At 40.8% G+C, this 18116-nt stretch overlaps 1 protein-coding gene across 2 annotated transcripts in view; it reads right to left on the reverse strand.

The window, feature by feature from the left end:
• Positions 1 to 18116, reverse strand: part of LOC148425679 (low-density lipoprotein receptor class A domain-containing protein 4-like) — a 156336-nt gene that overhangs the window by 14515 nt on the left and 123705 nt on the right. Inside the window, exon 1 of one of the 2 annotated variants that reach the window (XM_088410469.1) lies at positions 16914 to 17373. The exons of the other annotated variant lie outside the window; for it this stretch is intronic. Within the exon in view, the coding sequence (XP_088266595.1) occupies positions 16914 to 17007 (94 nt within the window). The 5' untranslated portion in view covers positions 17008 to 17373. Of the gene's footprint in view, positions 1 to 16913; positions 17374 to 18116 lie in introns of those variants that run through there. 2 annotated transcript variants of the gene reach the window in all.

Raw genomic sequence — 18116 nt, forward strand, 5'->3', positions numbered from 1 at the left:
GTTGATTAGACAAATCACTTAATTCAGGTGTTTAACAAGATAGCCAAGTCTAGTAAACGTGTGCCTGCACTGTCAAGAAAGCGTGTCATAGAGAAGGGATGCCAAGAGAAAGGTCACAGCAAGATAACAACCTAGCTCAGTAGTCAGTAACTACTAGTCTCTTTAGCCAGTTCAGGGACTATTAACTGTTTATTTTATTCCATTCTTTTAGCAAGGGGGGCATTGTTCTAATGTAAGGCTCAGTTTGGGTTTTATGAAAGGTACTGTATTTAACATTTTTAGTCACAGGTCATCTGAATCACCACTAAATGCATGTTCCATATTTTGTCCAAGTACTGTACTGATGAAGTTCGCTTTTTCTGCTGAAGCAGGCTGATATGATAAGACCGAATGCTGAGACGGCAATATATTTGCCTTGGTTCCTGAAAATGACTTACAGATCTGCACCATCTCCGTTTGCATGAATAGAACATGAGCAAAGATTTAAAAATGTGCAGGGCTCACATGTCATGAATATTACAATATTATCTAATATTATCAATATTCAATGTTGCAATATTCATGAACTGCAGTAAAACAGTGGGGCACGTTGTTAACGGCCTGCTTGCCTGGCACAACATGTGTCTGCAGAGACAGAAATACAAACATGACTGCAGACACTCCTGCACAGCCAAAGCCAGTCTTCCCAGGTGTGTGTCTGCGTGCATGCCTGTGTGCATGCATGTGCACATTTATCTGAACTAGACAGACAGGATAGTGTCTAGACACCCCCCCCCCCCCCCCCCCCCCCCCCCTTCAGTGAGTGATTGAACCAGACTAGAAGGGTCAGACTAAAGTCAGGGTTAGAAAGAGTGTGTGTATACTGACCAGTGTTGACCAGGGTCAGCGTGTGAGTGAGTGCTCTGGAGTAGAAGTTCATACATTTCGCATGTTCTCGAGCCAACTTGTTGCAGCATGCTGCTTGCAAATTAGTCATGTACTCTGATCCTCAATCTGGCATGATCTTGGATGTACAGTGCAATTATGCATAGAGTATAGAATACAACCTCTAGCCTTTGTGCCGTATTTTGACCATGGGTGGTAGCTAAGTGGCTGTGCCGTGTTGAACAAGTTCAACCGCCAAGACCGTCTGGGTGGAATTTCAGCTCCCTGATGTCTTTCTTTCAACGCTTTCTCTTTAGGGTGAAATGCCTTTGATGTGGAATTCAAAGGCTTGGACAAAATACCGCACAAAACATACATGCATACAAGTACATTAAAAACATGCAGCCGGGTCATATGGAAGTTTGACGCCAAATGTTAAGATGCTGTACAGTACATGAATAAGAGTTTGAGGAGGACTAAATGTGTTTAACCGAGTGACGCTTAATAGTTTGGTTGCGATCCAATCAGAAAGAGAGTGGGGGTCAACAATTATGCAGTGAAATTTAGATTTTTAATTAGTTTGACCGGAAAAGACCATTTTTGAAAAAGTGTTACAGCCGAGCAACTGAGTTGCCAGGATTTACTTGTCGTGACCAAAATTTGTGCTGATGTTTTGAGGCTGCCAATAGAAGATAGGGTATTGGTTCATAAAAAACAGAATATTGAGAGTGTTTTCCATGCCCTATAAACCAAGACAACACAGAAGCCTCAGGAATCAAAATTGCCTAACAAAATGAGAGAAGACACTGAAATTTCAAACCAAAAATTTATTACAGCTCTTGTATGTCTTGTGAATGGCTGGGAAAATTTAACTCAAGACAAGTTAATTATTGGACACTTTGATGTGATGTTACAAATATTGTACTCTTGACCTGGAACTAAAGTTGAACTTTCATTCTATCTCATATTCATTTTTAATGTCATGCCCATCGGGTGCCGATAGGGGATAAAGGATTAGCGCTACAAAGGAGCTCTTGTGTTGCAAGGAGCTAACGGAAACAGAGTTATATATCAGCAGACAACGGCGGTTAAGGCGGACAGATGTTGAAGGCAGACAAGCAACAAAGTGGGGCATCTTTGTGTCTCATCTTTGAACAACAAAACAGCGGAACACTGGGGAGAAAAAAAGAAGTTATAAAAAGGTGGAAGTAGAAACAAGTGGGCTTTTGTTTATTTGTGGGCATCGTTACAGCACCCAAGCTCCCATCCCCACAAGGGAAACACGAAAGACGAAAGTCTGGTGGACTGGGCTAACTACAGACAACTCACAGATGTTGGGTGTTCAGACAAAAACAAAACAAAAAAAAGCAAAAAAAAAAAAAAGATACCGAGGCTCAAGAGATATCAGACATCCACGGTTATAATGATGGCAAGTACAAGACAGTAGAAGCTTATCTCAAATAATTGAATTTGATTTCATTTGAGACAGGACTTCAAATTTAATAGCTAACCCTCCGTTTCCTGATGATGTTAGTGTGATTATTACATTGCTTGGTGTCTACAACAATACAAAGCAAATGGTTAATAATCAACACAACACAAAACTTCAGCATGTCCACAAAACAACATAAATTGAAACAAGATAAAGAATTGTGCAAACTCCGAATTAATTCACATATACATACTACTCATACATACTACTACATTACTGTACTTTACTATACTATAATATTAATGCATGGCGGTAAATGAAAATCCTGTCTATATTTTACTACCTTTTCAAAAATTTTGTTTCACCTATATACCTATACAATTTATACAGTGGACCCCCGGTTTACGAAATTAATCGGTTCCGCAGATCGTAACGCGAATTCGCCGTATGCCTGGCAATCCAAACCTGTTATTTATTTACCTTTACGTGACAAGCTTGTTATGGTCATATTACCTAGTGAGGGTAGCCTAGCCTAGGCTTCGTATTTCTTGATTATCTCTAGTTTTGTTTCCATATAAACCATCTTCTTACTTGTCTCTAACATCACTAGCAATCTTGGGACCCATGGCTCACCCATTCAAGTTTGAATTAAGCAGTTAAATGCACACTAAATAAGATATTTTAAGCACTCAGACGCGATCCAGTTCGTAGTATGGCGCCATTTTGACAGTGACGCCGACCAATAACAAAATAGCATCTGAGTGACGTGTTGCAGCGCAGGCAGTTTGACGGGACCAGAAAATAAGAGCAATTACCTAAAAACGACTGAAGATGGAGACAAAACAACACAAATACAGCCAACCCCTAGGGTCATGACAGTTGTTTTTGTTGTAAAGTGGGGAAAAAATACTGTAAAGAGGGGACGTAAAAACGATGCAGATCACATCGTAAGCTGAAAAAAACATAAGGCAGGGATGTCGTACCCCGGGGATCCGCTGTATCTAGCTTCAAAGAGAAGCAGTTGTCCACATGCAAATTTTTGGGGAAAAGGCATGTTCCCTACAAATCAAATACAGATTGAAGTTGTATGATGATTCTTTGCACATCTATAGATTAAAGCAGAAACCTTTGAATCAAATCATTTCCCTAAACCTAAGCAGTACCTATTAGTTTGCTTCAAAATCGTAAACACTAATGTGTGTGTGTGTGTTTATATATATATTTATATATGTGTGGATCCATTCGATGTGGTGTAAACCGAATGTCAGTGTAAGTTTGATGTCTCGACAAATAACAACTAAAAAAATAAATAAATACATAAATAATAGATAAAATAAATACATTACTCTATACGTACTGTAAAGTATTGTACTACTGTTCTGCCCCTTTTTGCCAGATAAACTTTGTTCTTGCACCGCAATTTATTTTGTAGAGAACTCTTGTTTTGAAGGGCCATGCAACCACAAACAGCGGCCACTTTTACCCCGGTGTGCGCGAGTCATTCTGATACAAGCTTTGGGGACTGGGTCACGGCCAGGAAGAATGGCAGCGGGGAGGCAGGATCGATCACAACTGTCACTTTTATTACATCAACAAAACCTCAAAATGGAACCTCAAAATCAAACAGTTCGGCGCACATCATCTTGTTCGTTGGCATTTCCTTCTTTTTAGACCGCTTGATAACATCTAATTTCATTTCCACGGTGATGGCCAACCAACGGTAACCTCGAAACATCGTAAGTCGAGACCGTTGTAACCCGAGGACGCCCTGTATGTGTGTGTGTGTGTGTGTGTGTGTGTATATATGTTTATACACACATACACACCTATATACGTGCACACGAACACACACACTCACTCTGAACGTCCCTAAAGCTAAAGCATGCATGGTAAATTTTTCTTAGGTGTGTTACTGCGTTTGTGATTGTGAATGGCTGGTTGTCTTTGTGTGACCCGCAATTTGGCACGCAACCAGCTCAGGGTGTATCCCGCCTCGTGCCTGAAGACAGGTGGGAGAGGCATCAACAAGTCCGCAACCTTTGTGAGGATAAGCAATTAAGCTAATGGATGGACGCATACACACATATTTGCGAAGGTAGTCATTGTCAGTGGGTGCTGAAAGGTATGGCAACTTATTAAAATTTCAACGATCCCCAATGTGCAACAAAGATTTCATGCATGTTTAGAGGACATGTTCGACACTCAAAGTAAAAAGAAAAGATAACTGCAACCCTGGCATTGTTACTGTGTGTCACAGGCACTTCTGATCACGAAGAAGCTGCTAAACCATTGACGTGTATACATGCACAAATCAAGGGCTATATACAGTCAATGTCTTTGACATGAAGTCTAATTGTGCTGAGCCAACAGGGCAAAACACAAAGTTGCTCAACAGACTTCACTAGATGACTAGCACCTCTTCAGTTCAGTATTCCATCCGTCAATTGGAGATGTTTAAAAACCATGAAGCGATGCCTCAAGGCCAGGATTAAGCAACAGCAACACAGCCAGTTGGAAAATAGAGGAAAAGAGCAAAAACAAAGATAAAGAGAAGGCAAAAGGGATACGGGTAGACAGTGTGACTGAGGAACAAAATAAAAACAAGACATTAAATAAGAAAGGGACATGCTTGGGATAAACATATGTCTGTTTTTTTCTCCTCTTAGACCCACTAGGTCATGGCTGCAGGCTCAACTTGATGTGGTGCTGAGCAACCGCTTCTGACAAAGGAAACTATACATTAAAAAAAGAATACTGCAGAATATGAAGAAACGCACTAAAGCAGCAGCTATCGAGTAATTTGGTAGACAAATATCCAAATTACTTCAACTGTGTTTTACTTAGTGTAAAGCAATTATTCACCCAGAAGACCAAATAACACATCCATCCATCCATCCACTTAATGATGAATGACCAACGTTCACATATATATTTTGATAAATCAAGATTTATTTTAACTTAAACTGTGTTTGGCAGCATGCTACTTTCTAATCCATTAGTGAGATTTTAGACAAATCTCTTCCTCATAAATTTTGGTCTAGAAGACATAATGACATCAGCACTACAGGAGCGATATTTCTGGCTGAAACAGCAAGTTTTAGTCACCCTGGTTTGTTAAAAGTCAGCAGTAAAAAAAAGCAACTGTGTCAGGCATTCAGCATCAAAGTCTAATGAAAAGTTATCTCACTGAACTCTCCAGCGTACAGTATATGGGGCACTTGAGCAATGTTAGAAGCGCATCTATGCTAGATGCTGCTATAATGTAAAAGCCACCACAAAACGCGAGCAACAATTCAATTTCATCCAGATTGAGTTTTTTGTCTTCACGCACTTTTAATTGGCTATTGAGTGTAATTTCAGAAGTCGAAAGACAAGTCAAATCAGCTGTAACGCTGTGAGATGCTGTCGGAAAAAACTTCCAAATTTCAGAAAACAATGGTTGACATTCGTGGCGGTTTTCAGACAATTAGGGACGCTAAAGGTTTTACTCCAGACAGTCAGCTCTTTAGCCTGTTTTATACCTCACTCGGCTGACTGACTAGCACAGCTAACTCGCAATAGCTGCCCCACCAACTTTCAAGTGCTGATACAGCCAAAGTAAGCAGAATTAAATTGTCTTCATTCAGAGGAATTATGTCACATTGACGATCACCTCTCAACACAACAGTAGCGGAGCAAATGCTGGTTTGTGTCCACCAAAGAGTGAAGCTCTGTGTTGATGTGCGGCGTGCGCTCAATGAAGTCGCCATTTGAGCGACTCGGTCTGGATAACGTCTGACAAAAATGTTTTTTTTTCATACATTTTATGACAGAATAAACTTGTATCTGATTGGTCGATTAATCAGTGGAATAATTGATAGAATAATTCATTTGAAAAATATATATATTAAAAGATCTAAACGCGATCAACAAAGTCTTGCTGCTGAAATGCCATGAAGACAGGTTGCCAAGCCAGTCTAATGCTCTATACATACTCCGCTTGAGCTCGTTTCGTGTCAAGTTGAGTATACAGTCTGTCCACCTCAAGTGGTCACTCTGACAAAATGCCTAAATGGCTAAAAGCTCTGCGAAAGCATCTTACCCATTTCCAAACAGACAACACAGGGGTTTTATTTGGAATTAAGGTGAGATGACAATAAGGGTAATCACCACAACAATGACTTCCTTCTCTTCCCCTTTTTGTTCTCTACTCAATTTTCTATTGTTAAATTGTTTGTGCCTTCTCACTCTTCACACTCCTCCTTTCCACCCACACTTCCATCTTTCTTCATTTTCCACTGTCTTTATGTGGATCCATCACTGAGGGAGTTCAACTGAAGGTGAAGGAAAAAAAAGGTAGCTACTGGCTCTTAGTTGCTTATACTGTACTATGGTAAATTCTGTTGGCCAATACATGGTCTAACCAATGATGTGGATGACTGAAGCAAAAATCTAAACACAAACACAAACTTCATCAGCTAATAACTTTTTAATTTAATGTTTTAGTTTTTCTTTTTATCTATCTAGTTTATCTTTTATCTTCATAGCTGAATTAACATTTTGGGGTTCAGGATTTCAAACAAACAAACAAAAAAAACGAGAATTTCTCGTCCCTGCAAAGCACGAGATGGAGAAAATGGGCTACACGAGAATGTGCTGCCTGTTAATGCTCTGCGTCGCGGGTTACTGATCTGCTTGACACTAGGTGGCAGACACACTACCATAGGTGGTGAAACATTAAATTAAACCTACCATACCAAATAGTATAATGACACGAATGCCTTGGTATCCTTGTATTTTTAGGTTCTTCCAGGAATAGTGTCGCGACAGGAGCTAACTGAGTCTGAAAAAGATCCTCGCAGACTGAATTGCGAGTCGTGATGCCTGAAATAAACAAAACAATAGTTCTTAAATCACCTTCAACTGCCAGTTCAGGGTGCTAATGAAGGACTTTGTTAAAGCTGATGCTGTATGGTGCCTGTTGTCAGCGTTTAGAGTAGCTTCCAGCATAGTTTAGCCACTAGCTAGCAGCACTCACATGCTCCAATTTTATCTGGCGAAATTCAAAGACAGTTGAATAGATGTAAACGACTGCACATTTTGATGCTTTCAACTTGACGTAGTGGTTGGTCCTACTGATCATTTTTGAACAAACCAGACTGACTTGAATGTGAGTTTTGTGGTCCTCGCTTCATCTCATTGAAATTATATAATATGGAGAATTGAAGAAACAAAAAGAAAAATTGATCATTCATAATTAAGTGGAAATGTGTTATTTGGTTTATATTTGCTTTACACCAAGCAAAAAATTTATTTATTTATTTTTTAATCCGAATACCAAAATTCTCAATAACTGCAGCTCTACAGGAAAAGCACAGAAGGATCTGATTATTGATTACTTATTAACGACAGTTAGTCTCCTTTAATGTTTATATTTGAACGCGAGAGTCGCGTGGTCTCAGTCTCATGAGACATGTCGTCCTGTGGCATGTGTCTCGTCGCGTCCCATCCCTAGCAGTTACAGATAACAGTAAACTTCGATGGGTTGCAGCAGGATATTTCTCCGTGCAGCCTTGATGGAGGTGATCTGCTGGGTTAATCTGTCTAACAGATGGGGCGGGTTGCGGGTTAGCAAGAGTAAGCAGGGGCTATGTACTCTAATAGTAATGGGACAGCGCAGGGTTGGGCCAGGCCGGATGCTGTGACTATGACCTACATTAATAATTCACACAGGATCATCATGCTGCTCAGAGCAGGAATCCTAATCATAATTAGCGACACTAGCAAGCGGCCACATGAGTGTTTAGTTCCAAGCGGGAAATGGCTGCTAAAGGGTGACAAATGTGGAGTTTATTTTCTTTAATTAACACAAACTTTCTAAGGGTAATGCTGGAAAAAAGCTTACAGTATATCAGTACAAGTACGGCAAGTTCATCCCAAAGACTAAGTATTATATTATTTCAAAGATATAATGAAATAACACTCATTCTTCAAGCTCTTATAAAAGTTGGTTATCCTTACATTTCTGACTTTCTAGCGACCCGGGGTGCTGGGAAGTTAGTATTACCAAGCGATTATTTAAGGAATTGGTCAAGTATAAATTGGAACTGTTAAAGCTGCCGAATGAAGGAAAGTGAATTTCCGACTCTTAATGCCATGTGTCCATAAAAAAAAAATGTCCGAAAACCTCATCCTAATAACGTAAGACAAATGAGAAACAGTGGTGTACACACACCAAGTGTGTGTAAGTTGATTCAGCTAAAAAATTTTGCTTCAGCGAAAACATGCACTGATGAACTGATGTCAAAATGAGCAGTGAAGAAAACATTCATGCTTGTAGAGCTTGTGGCTAACTTATGTAGCACGAAAGCTTACGAGAGTATTTCGTTCGACATTGGCGCTTATAAGGAAAAAAAAACCAAATCTGAACATCTATGCAACAAAAACGCTCGCTATTTCTCTGTAAACAACCATGTCCGACAATGACTTGTGACACGCCTCTCTCGATCTGTGACTGGCTACCAGTCGCCTTCATTCGCTGGTGGGATTGGTTAAATTGAATAACGACAAATCAAGATAGAAAGGAGAATACAGGGTTGGCCTCTCCAACCGGCTTCAAATCTAGGGCGGGCGCGGCCCCCCAATGCTCGCCCAAGATAGCAAGAACGGTTGGTCAGAACGCTCAGCATGGTGCAGCACAGCCTCCCAAACTCCCAAACAGAGTAAAGGAAGCTTGCACCTGCATGAAAATCAAAATATGCCAGTTTTTTACACATGAGCAATGTCTAAAAGAATACAGCCCAAAATGTTTGCTCTGCAGCTAGCATGTAGGTATAGCAGGGGAGGAACAGTGTTGGGGGTTGAGGGTCAAGAGACGGGGCCAGACCAGACAACCTCTATCCGCAACCCCCCTTCCCGTCTGCTTGTGTGTTAGTGTCTGTCTGTGTGTTTGTCGGTGTGTGAGTGAGTGCTCCCCTCTCCCTAGCCAGACAATAGAGCAGTTCTGTGCCTGATTAGGGTCAGCTGGTGACTGCCAACGGGAGAAGGAAGAGCAGAAGGAGTGTGTGAGTTGCTGATAAAATAAGACTCTTTCTCGGTGTGCAGACTTGATGACAGTGCTGGGCGATTATGGAAAAAAATACATCGTGCTTATTTTGTCTGACATTAAAGTCTCAAGAACATGTTTTTAATAATAACAATAATAAAAACAATAGGGTGGCATGGTGGAAAAGTGGTTAGCACGTCCGCCTCACAGTTCAGAGTCCCAAGTTCAATTCTAGCTCACTCTGGTGTGTCCTTCTGTGGACCTCGGGACCATGTGGGTTCTCCCTCTCAAAACTGTGATTGAGTGACATGATATAATATCTAAGTGCTTCTGTTTCCCTTTCTAAAATGATTCCATGTGATGGTCATTTATTCCAAAATCTATGGCAACAGTCATAACATACTACAGTATGTCCTGGCAAAACAAGACATACAGTATACTGACAAACATATATTGTAAAAGAGTATACTGGCATACTATAAAGCAAGTGTCACCAAAGTGGCGCCTATGGGCACAAGGTAGCGCCCGAGAATCATAGGAGTAGCCCACAGGCCTGTTCTGCAAATAGCCTACAGGTGGTTGAACGTTATTTTCCAGGAATTTTACAAATAATACAAATATCACATTTCCTTTACACTTGATTTTCATATTTCTACAGTTGTTCCTTAATTATTGCAAGAAATCATGAACATAATCGGTGTCTTCACATAAACTCATATTACTCAGTACGAAAGAGGTAGCTCTAATTTTGAAAAAAGGTTGGTGATCCCTGCTATAAAAAGTATACTGGGCATACTGGAGCCAGTGAGGCCAACTCTTTGAGCCTGCTATGATTTCCGATAAGAAAACAAAATCACGCAATCTTGTGCAAAAAACAACCCATGGTGCCATCTGTTGTCCATCATAGATTGCAGTCAAAGTAATGTGTTCCTCCAGAGGGAGACATCTTTGTGATGCTCAGCAGCATGCGATCTTTAGTCAATCACTGCACATACAGCATTTATATTCCGGCAATTACAAAACGGCAACAAGGGCTATTTATTGTCACAGGGGGAGCTTGTTGACTCATTCAAACATGATGGGTGTCTTCTTGCAGATGTAAACAGCAACCTTTGGGAGAACATAAATTTGGATTAAGTGGCTTCAACTAGGCTGCTTCTCCAAGACCGAAGTGAACAATAGTATTTGTCAATATCAATTAAACATGTAATCTGTAACAGTTTGTATGTAGCAAACGCCATGACACTCCAAAAAATACAAATGTTATGTATGGTAAGATGAAATGAAAACTAGCCTTTACTTAGAACTTCTGAGTTGAGCAACTGAATATACAGTAGTGTTTGTATCTTTAGAGTTCGCATAGGCATCCCATTGCAGCTATGTCTGGGCTTTTAAGAGCAGTGGAATTGTTTAAAGGTTGGAAGGTGTTCCAAAACATTTGATAATATGCTCCTTGAATATGTACTCGATGGTAAGCGCATTTAACTTCCTTATTAATTCGTGACAGTGATCTTTATCAAACCCACTCCCCCTTGACAAATTAAGCTTCTTCAAAATCCACTCTAAACACTAAAATCATGACATGTCAGTAATCTATTATATTGTCCATTTACTTTTCTTTGAACATCGAAGAAAATGCATTACTCCATTTGACACACAAAAGTGGGCAGCTTAGTTCGTCTGCTTGATTCTTTTTCATGTACTTTTTTTTTTTACTCCTAATGCAGACAACACATAGCGTAATAGGTATGCTCTCTATTTAATTTAACTCAATCCTGCGGTGAGCGTGGGATAAATCAGCTAGCAAATTAAAAAGGTAAAAAACAAACCAAAATAAAGCCCTATGGTCTTGTTTACTGGCTTTTCATATGCATCTGGAGTGAACCACTTTGGCGTTGTGTCTACAGACCTGGAATCATGAGACGCACAACAGACTGATTCATTCGTCTGAACTCTTTAGCATCTCAAATTGTCAAACTGTGTGTAAACAGAAGTGAGGAAACTCCCCGCTTCCATCCACTGGCTGCTCACCGTGACACACACTTGACGGATGGCCTGTCTCAAAAACACTAACACTTACAAAATCTGCCCTGGTCCCAAGGGCATTTTGTGAACCAAAGGAGGAGATCTGGTGTGTATGTGTGTGTGCGCGTATTGGATGGGGGTGCAAAATCGAGACACAAAGGAAATCCCTGCAGCCACAGTAGCTGGGGTCTTATTGATGCTGTAGTGTGAGGCAGTGCCGGTGAACCCATGACAGAAAGGCCACATAACCAATTATCACTTTTTATTACTTAAGACACAAGTCATCATAGACAAACTGACCTACTCTGCTTAACTTAACAACTGCTGAGACAATCTGCACAGTTTCTCTGGCAATAATGGTTCACTGATTTAAAGCCAACATTCTTCTCATTCCTCATAATAGCATCACAGAAAAGAGTGATGTCACCTAAGTGAGAAGAAACATTGCAGGCACACTTCTTATATCTTATTTTAAAATTGGCTAGTTACCACAAAAAAGTCTAAGCATAGCTTGTTTTACCACATCAACCAAAATAAGATGAACAGAGCCAAATGCAACTGTTCTATACTCAAAATAAACGGACAGTATCACGCTATACTGTATGTCAAGGCTTACATGCCAAAGGAACAAAAAAAACTGGTACAATTCACAGTTGAATTGTTTTCTCAAAGCCATAAAATTAACATTCATTTTTGAAAACAACTTCATTTCCACTAAATAGTTTTCACTACACCCTTTAAATGGCTGGCGATCAGTCTGGGGTCCTAAAAAAGTGAGACACTAAACATATGGCTGGTTTTCATTAGTTTTTCCCATTTAGTTATTTTCAGTATTTACTGGCTATTTAAAAAAAAAAAAAATTTAGCAATGTGTGCATCTAGTTATTTTACCGAACTTACTGTAAAATACAAAGCCAAAGAAACAGAGAAAAAAATCCTGTGAGGTTGGTGTCGCCTTCGTGATGGCTTGGGAGAATTGCTGGACAACTGGGAACTCTTACATATATTATGCGAAATCCAATAGCAAACCCCCAAAACAAGCACATTTTTCTAAACCCTACTTTCAATTATACAAGTCATGATAATTATGAATCAAGGGAATGGGAGTCAGGGGAATGCAGTTTGGCAGTGTCACCAGCAGATTCACGTAGCCTAGGATTATTTTTAATCGTTTTCCATTTTGGGGTACGGGTAAAAAAAATAATCTTCGCTGCAATTATAATGAGCATACAATAAAAGGTTGTTTTGTTTTTTTTTTTTTACTATAAGGAACTGCAGACTGTATTTCAGATTAGCCGTGAAAGGCAGGATGAACAGATCTTTTTATGAGGACGGTATAAGGGGAATTCTGCATCACATGTTAAACAAACATAACGTGAATATGACTAATTTCAACCTATTCAATGTAACATGAAATGATGTAGAGGTGGCACAGTGGAAGAGTAGTTAGCACGTCTACCTCACAGTTAAGAGGTCTCGGGTTGAATTGCAACTTGCCCCGGCCTTCTTGTGTGGAGTTTGCATGTTCTCTCAGTGCTCTCATGGGTCTCTTCAAGGCACTACAAACACTTCAAATTATCCTTAGGTGTGACGGTGAGTGTGAATAGTTGTCTCTCTCTGTGCCCTGCAATTGGCTGGCAACCAGACCAGGATCTCTCCCACCTACTGCCCGAAAACGAATAGGATAAGCACCAGCGAGCCAGCGACTCTAGTGAGGATAATTGGCTAAAAGAAATGAATGGATGAATGAATAAATATTCTAAACACAAATCCCGTATTGAACCAAAAGACAATAAAGATTGACATGACTTTAAATGCCATGCATATTGTTTTTCTCCTAGAGGTGTCTTAATGTTTTACTGGTCAGGTTTATTTGACAAGCCATGTCTCTGCATGACTAGATTTTTTTTCTACGGTACATGATATCAAGCTCAGTCACCATTGATCAGATGGTGTATGTTGGCAGCACACTATGATCTGAAAGTCTGTACAGGGCCAATGTAAACATCACATTTCAGTGACAGGAAAATCAATCATTGTGCAGACTGGCAAACCCTTGATAATTCTTGCCCACAGCAAGTTAAGAAACATGAGTTTCCTCAGCCAGCAGGGTATTACTGCACATCAACTTCATAGTATGAAACAGATTCTTTGAAGCCTCTACCTTGTCTTTTTTTTTTCTAACACCTTGCGTGTTTCTGTGAAATTAATTACAGTATAAGCTCGCAAAGACAGAACAGTATATATCGATTCTTTAGTAACTGTGGTGGTCGAGGCCTTTTTTCCCTGTCTAACACATTTATCCAATCTTTCGTCAAACTTAGAAGTGTAGGTTGAAGACATATAAGTTGACCGTATTCATTAAAAAGCCTGAAGAAAAACAATTGCCCGGTTGGAAAAAGCTCAGAGACGTTATTGTGAACATGAATTGGGTATCTGGCTGTAGAAGTAAGAGTAAATATTGACTGGAAGAACAGTCCCTGTCTGTATGTGCAAGTATGTAGGTGAACATCTGTCCAAGTGTAAATGTGAGCGTCTATGCCTATGCATTTCCGTGTACGTGTTCAAGTAAGTGCCAACAAGTCTCGGTGTGTGTGTGGTGGCCTGAGGCACTTGAACGATGACCCTGCAGCCACCTACACACTAACACCCCTCATACACAGGATTACTGATCAGACCGCTCACATCCACTTGGCTGGCCCCGACAGCAGGCTGTTACACACAGAGACACATTCAGATACTCCACACACTGACACAGTGACCCCTTCCTTACCCAAGAGAGCATGTATATACCTGTAGCTTTGTCTAAAAATGTAAACTCAAGGAGTGCATGATGAAACAGTTGTAAATACATTCCGTAGGTTTCCATACATTACAAAGTCAAACATTGATTTTGAAAAAAAACAAACACACTACACAATTTTATATTCTTCTTGCTTGACTCTTAACTATTCATACCGTATGCGTAGGCTATCACTAAACACCGTAACTGTTTGTCGGCATATGGTGAATGTGATAACTAGGGCTGTGCACAATTTGGCGGTCAGTGGATTGTGATGCAAACTGGCCGTAAAAAACATTGAATCAACATTTCTGTGTTGAATCAGAACAAGTCATTTAATAACGTCATGTTGTCGCACAGTTTTTGTGTGATGGATGTGTATGGGAATAATTAGCCAGATTAATACCTTAAAATTAACTGTTAAGCAATGCGGTTAAAGAAGACCGTTCCAAGTGTCAACACCGCTGCTATTATTTCATTGCAGATTTCTCATGTTGAAACAAACGAAGTATGTGGTTTCTGCTTCGAAGGAACGCAGCTAGTGTAGCGCTAGCTAGAACAAAGCTAGAAAAGTAGAACACAGATGAATTTGCCAAACTGAGACACAGCAAAAAAAAAAAAAAAAAAAAAGCTAGGATACAGTAGGGCGATCCTGGCAATATTCGTGGATTAATTTGAACTAAAAAAAAATCTGAAGGTTGTTGCGGTCGCTTCAACGTGTGGAGGTATGCATCTTACAGCTGTTCTCTAAATTGCTGCTCTGGAGGAGGTTAAAAAAAAAAGATGGAATAATAAATGGCTGAATAAACCTTGTAATACTATGTGGAAAATAATGCGGAAATTACCAAGCCATATTTTGTCAGTGCTAAGATTATGTGCAAAGCGTCAATTACTAGTTCTGGGACTTACAGTAGACTTGGTAAAAGTACCTATATGACTGTGTTCTTTTTATTCTTTGTGATGCGTTGTGAAGCGTTTGCACAAGTAGCACAGCATATGTATTTGGTTGAGAAAAAAAAAACAGTTGCGTCCACATCAAACAGTCATCCGTCCTCGAGTGCTCAGGGACTATCAAGGGAATGCTGGGCGAATATATAGGGTTACCAAGAGAGGGATTCATTTTATACTGCGATAATGAATTTGAAGCCATATTGCCCAGCTGTATATATAACCTTTACAACACTTAGTAGCACTGAGAGACGCTGTTTACAAATCATCAACTGATTTAAAACCATAGAAAGCAATTTAATTGTGAAAGCACCAATCTTTGTAGGGTCTTTCAAGTATGAAAATGTATTTTGGCTGATTATTTTTAATGTGCAAGAAGTGAATTATTTTACAATTATAAAATTTGAATTCTGTTGAACGATGGACAAAGCAGAAAAAGATGTGAGCTTGACTCAGCCAAGGGATTCATAGGAGCATTATTCAGCCTTTCAAATTCTGTTAGAGATGGCAGCAGATTAACATGACATCTTTTCAACACCAATGAATGGATGATTTTTGATATGATGAGAAAATGCAAAAATCATGTCAAAGAAGTGTTGCCCTAATACACAGACTTAAGGGAAAAACAATTACCACGAAATTCGGACAAAAGTTTAAGTTAAACCGAGCGATTTAACGGAACACTCGTCTTCACCCGCATCCCTGACTTTTTTTTTCCAAGGGCTAGCCATAAACCGGATGACGCTATACAACCAGTACAAGGTGAGCCATGAGTCAGTGTGCCAGACAAACGTACACTTCTTAGTTACAGTGGGGCGTCACTGCAGCCACTCTGCTGCCAAATCTAAATCTAATATCCTACATTCACCACACGTTGCCTGAGCCTGGCCTCTGCCCCAATGGAAATTACACATGACTGGAATTTTCCCTTCTGTCTGGTGCTTTTCTGTACGCATGTTGGTCTTTGGGGAGTGCATGTACACATATCTTTCTGTAATGGTTCTCATCTAGCTGTCTGGTCGGGAATTTATCTCTGTCTCTATGTGTTTCATGGTCATTTATCTCTGACTCCTGCTGTGACTGTCTATTTCTCCCCTGTATAGCTGTCTGGTGCGTCTCAGTCACAAAGAGGAACATCTGCAGTGGATCTAACAGGCAGCATTATAGCAGAGCTAATAGTGACAGTTTCTCTGTGGGCTACTCAGACAGCAGACAGACATATCATACCATTCCAGCCTTTCCTGTTCGTGCTGACTGCCAACTATTTAACCCTCTGCAGGGATCCCTTATACTGTATGTGCTCTGTGCACAGATGTCAATGTTCAACTAAAACGGGTTCATAGAAACAACCTGGCACATGACAAAACAGCTGTCAAGCTTCTTAGCTTAAAACATATCTAATCGGCAATGTGTGCAAAACGTCGAAAGCAAGTCATCATTTTAACAGGCTATTGTGACTGGAGATTGTCCCGCTGCTGCTGTGCCGATGTAATTTAAGTGTCCGCTATACCGTATGAGCTAAAAATACCGTTGCATTTTTACTGACTTCACACTTGAAACTTGAAAGTCATATAGCCACATCAGATGACATTATAAATACCAGTTAAAGGAGCCACAATGGAGCCTCTGTAAAGTTTCTACTACACTCCGCAGACGCCCGGAAAATGGAAGGACCGATAAATATTAATGAGAAGATAATATGTTTGACGGTATTAACAAAACGAAACGATCTACAGTACACTCGACTCCACTTGGAAGTGTACATAAAACGGATTAGGCAGTCCATTCGTCCCTGGGGCCGGATTTCAGGTCAGGGAAAACACAAGTATGCTACTCACATATCTCCATTCCCTGTGGCTGCGAAGCGGTGCAGTTGCAGGAGCAGGTGACATTGGAGTTGCCGGAGCCGCCAGGGGCCGTTAGGTTTTGCATGGGGCTCGCTGGACTCGGCGGACCGGGACACCGCTCCGGGGAGAGAGCCGCCGCCGCCGCCACCGTCGGGGACCCCCGACGGGAAAACACCGAAAAACTTGCGGGCAGCGGCAGCAGAGTCCGCCGCGTAGACTGACTCGCGTCAGTTTTGCACGGGTTTTCCTCGGTGATTCTCACGCCATGTTTCCCTCTGGATGGACTCGGAAAGTGAATAATTAGTTGCCAGTTCGAGCTAAAGCCATTTCTGGTACTTCTCGCATTGCGCAGCTCTTCCGTTTCCTCAGCCCGCGAGCAGCTGTCTTCGAAGTGGACCAGGGCAGACGGGGTGGGCTCAACCCCACCCCCAGTCTTATCTGACAGCTGTGTTAACCAATCAGATTACTCAAAGGAGGACCCCCCCCCCCCCCACCCTCCACACTCCTGCCTCCACAGAAATGAAACTAATCTTAAAACAATACACTCTAGAAAAGTACAGTACACAAAACTACACAACTGTAAAACGAACTACAATGCTTTCAACGTATTCTCAATATACGTTCTGTCAATATTGACGCATTAAAAGGATGTTTTTTTTCCCAAACGTATAAAAATATTAATATTTTGCGCGATTGTATGCATTCCTACCTCGTGATACTTTAAAGTCCTTGTATTTGTGCGCAACATTAGAACATTTCAATCTTCGTTAACAAGTAGTTTATGCACTGCCTACACGTATTACATTTGTAATTAGGAACATGTAGATGACAATGAAGATAATTCGGGAAAGTGAGTAATATACATGCGTATGCATGTGTGTGTCTGACTAGAGGCAGCAAGGGGAGGAGGATGGCTGAAAGCGTTGACTTGACTCAGAAGAGTAGCAGACGTCCGGGTTGTGGTTGACAATGGCTCTTGGTGAGCAAACCAGAGGGGAGGAGGAAGAAGAGGGCTGGCCCTGGTGTTTTTGGGGGGGAGGGAAGAGTGCTTCAAGTTTCACTCCCTTGTTATGGCTGGCTTCAACCAATGAAGATGGCCTTTGAAGAAGCTAACCTTGAGTTGACCCCTGCACTAGTCTTGTGGTTCAGGGCCACATGTGCTGCAGAGAGGCGTGACCCCCCCATGTCCCTTTT

The sequence above is a fragment of the Hippichthys cyanospilos genome, chromosome 3, assembly GCF_059441005.1.
Source record: "Hippichthys cyanospilos isolate Australia breed blue-spotted pipefish chromosome 3, RoL_Hcya_1.0, whole genome shotgun sequence".
Taxonomy (NCBI): domain Eukaryota; kingdom Metazoa; phylum Chordata; class Actinopteri; order Syngnathiformes; family Syngnathidae; genus Hippichthys; species Hippichthys cyanospilos.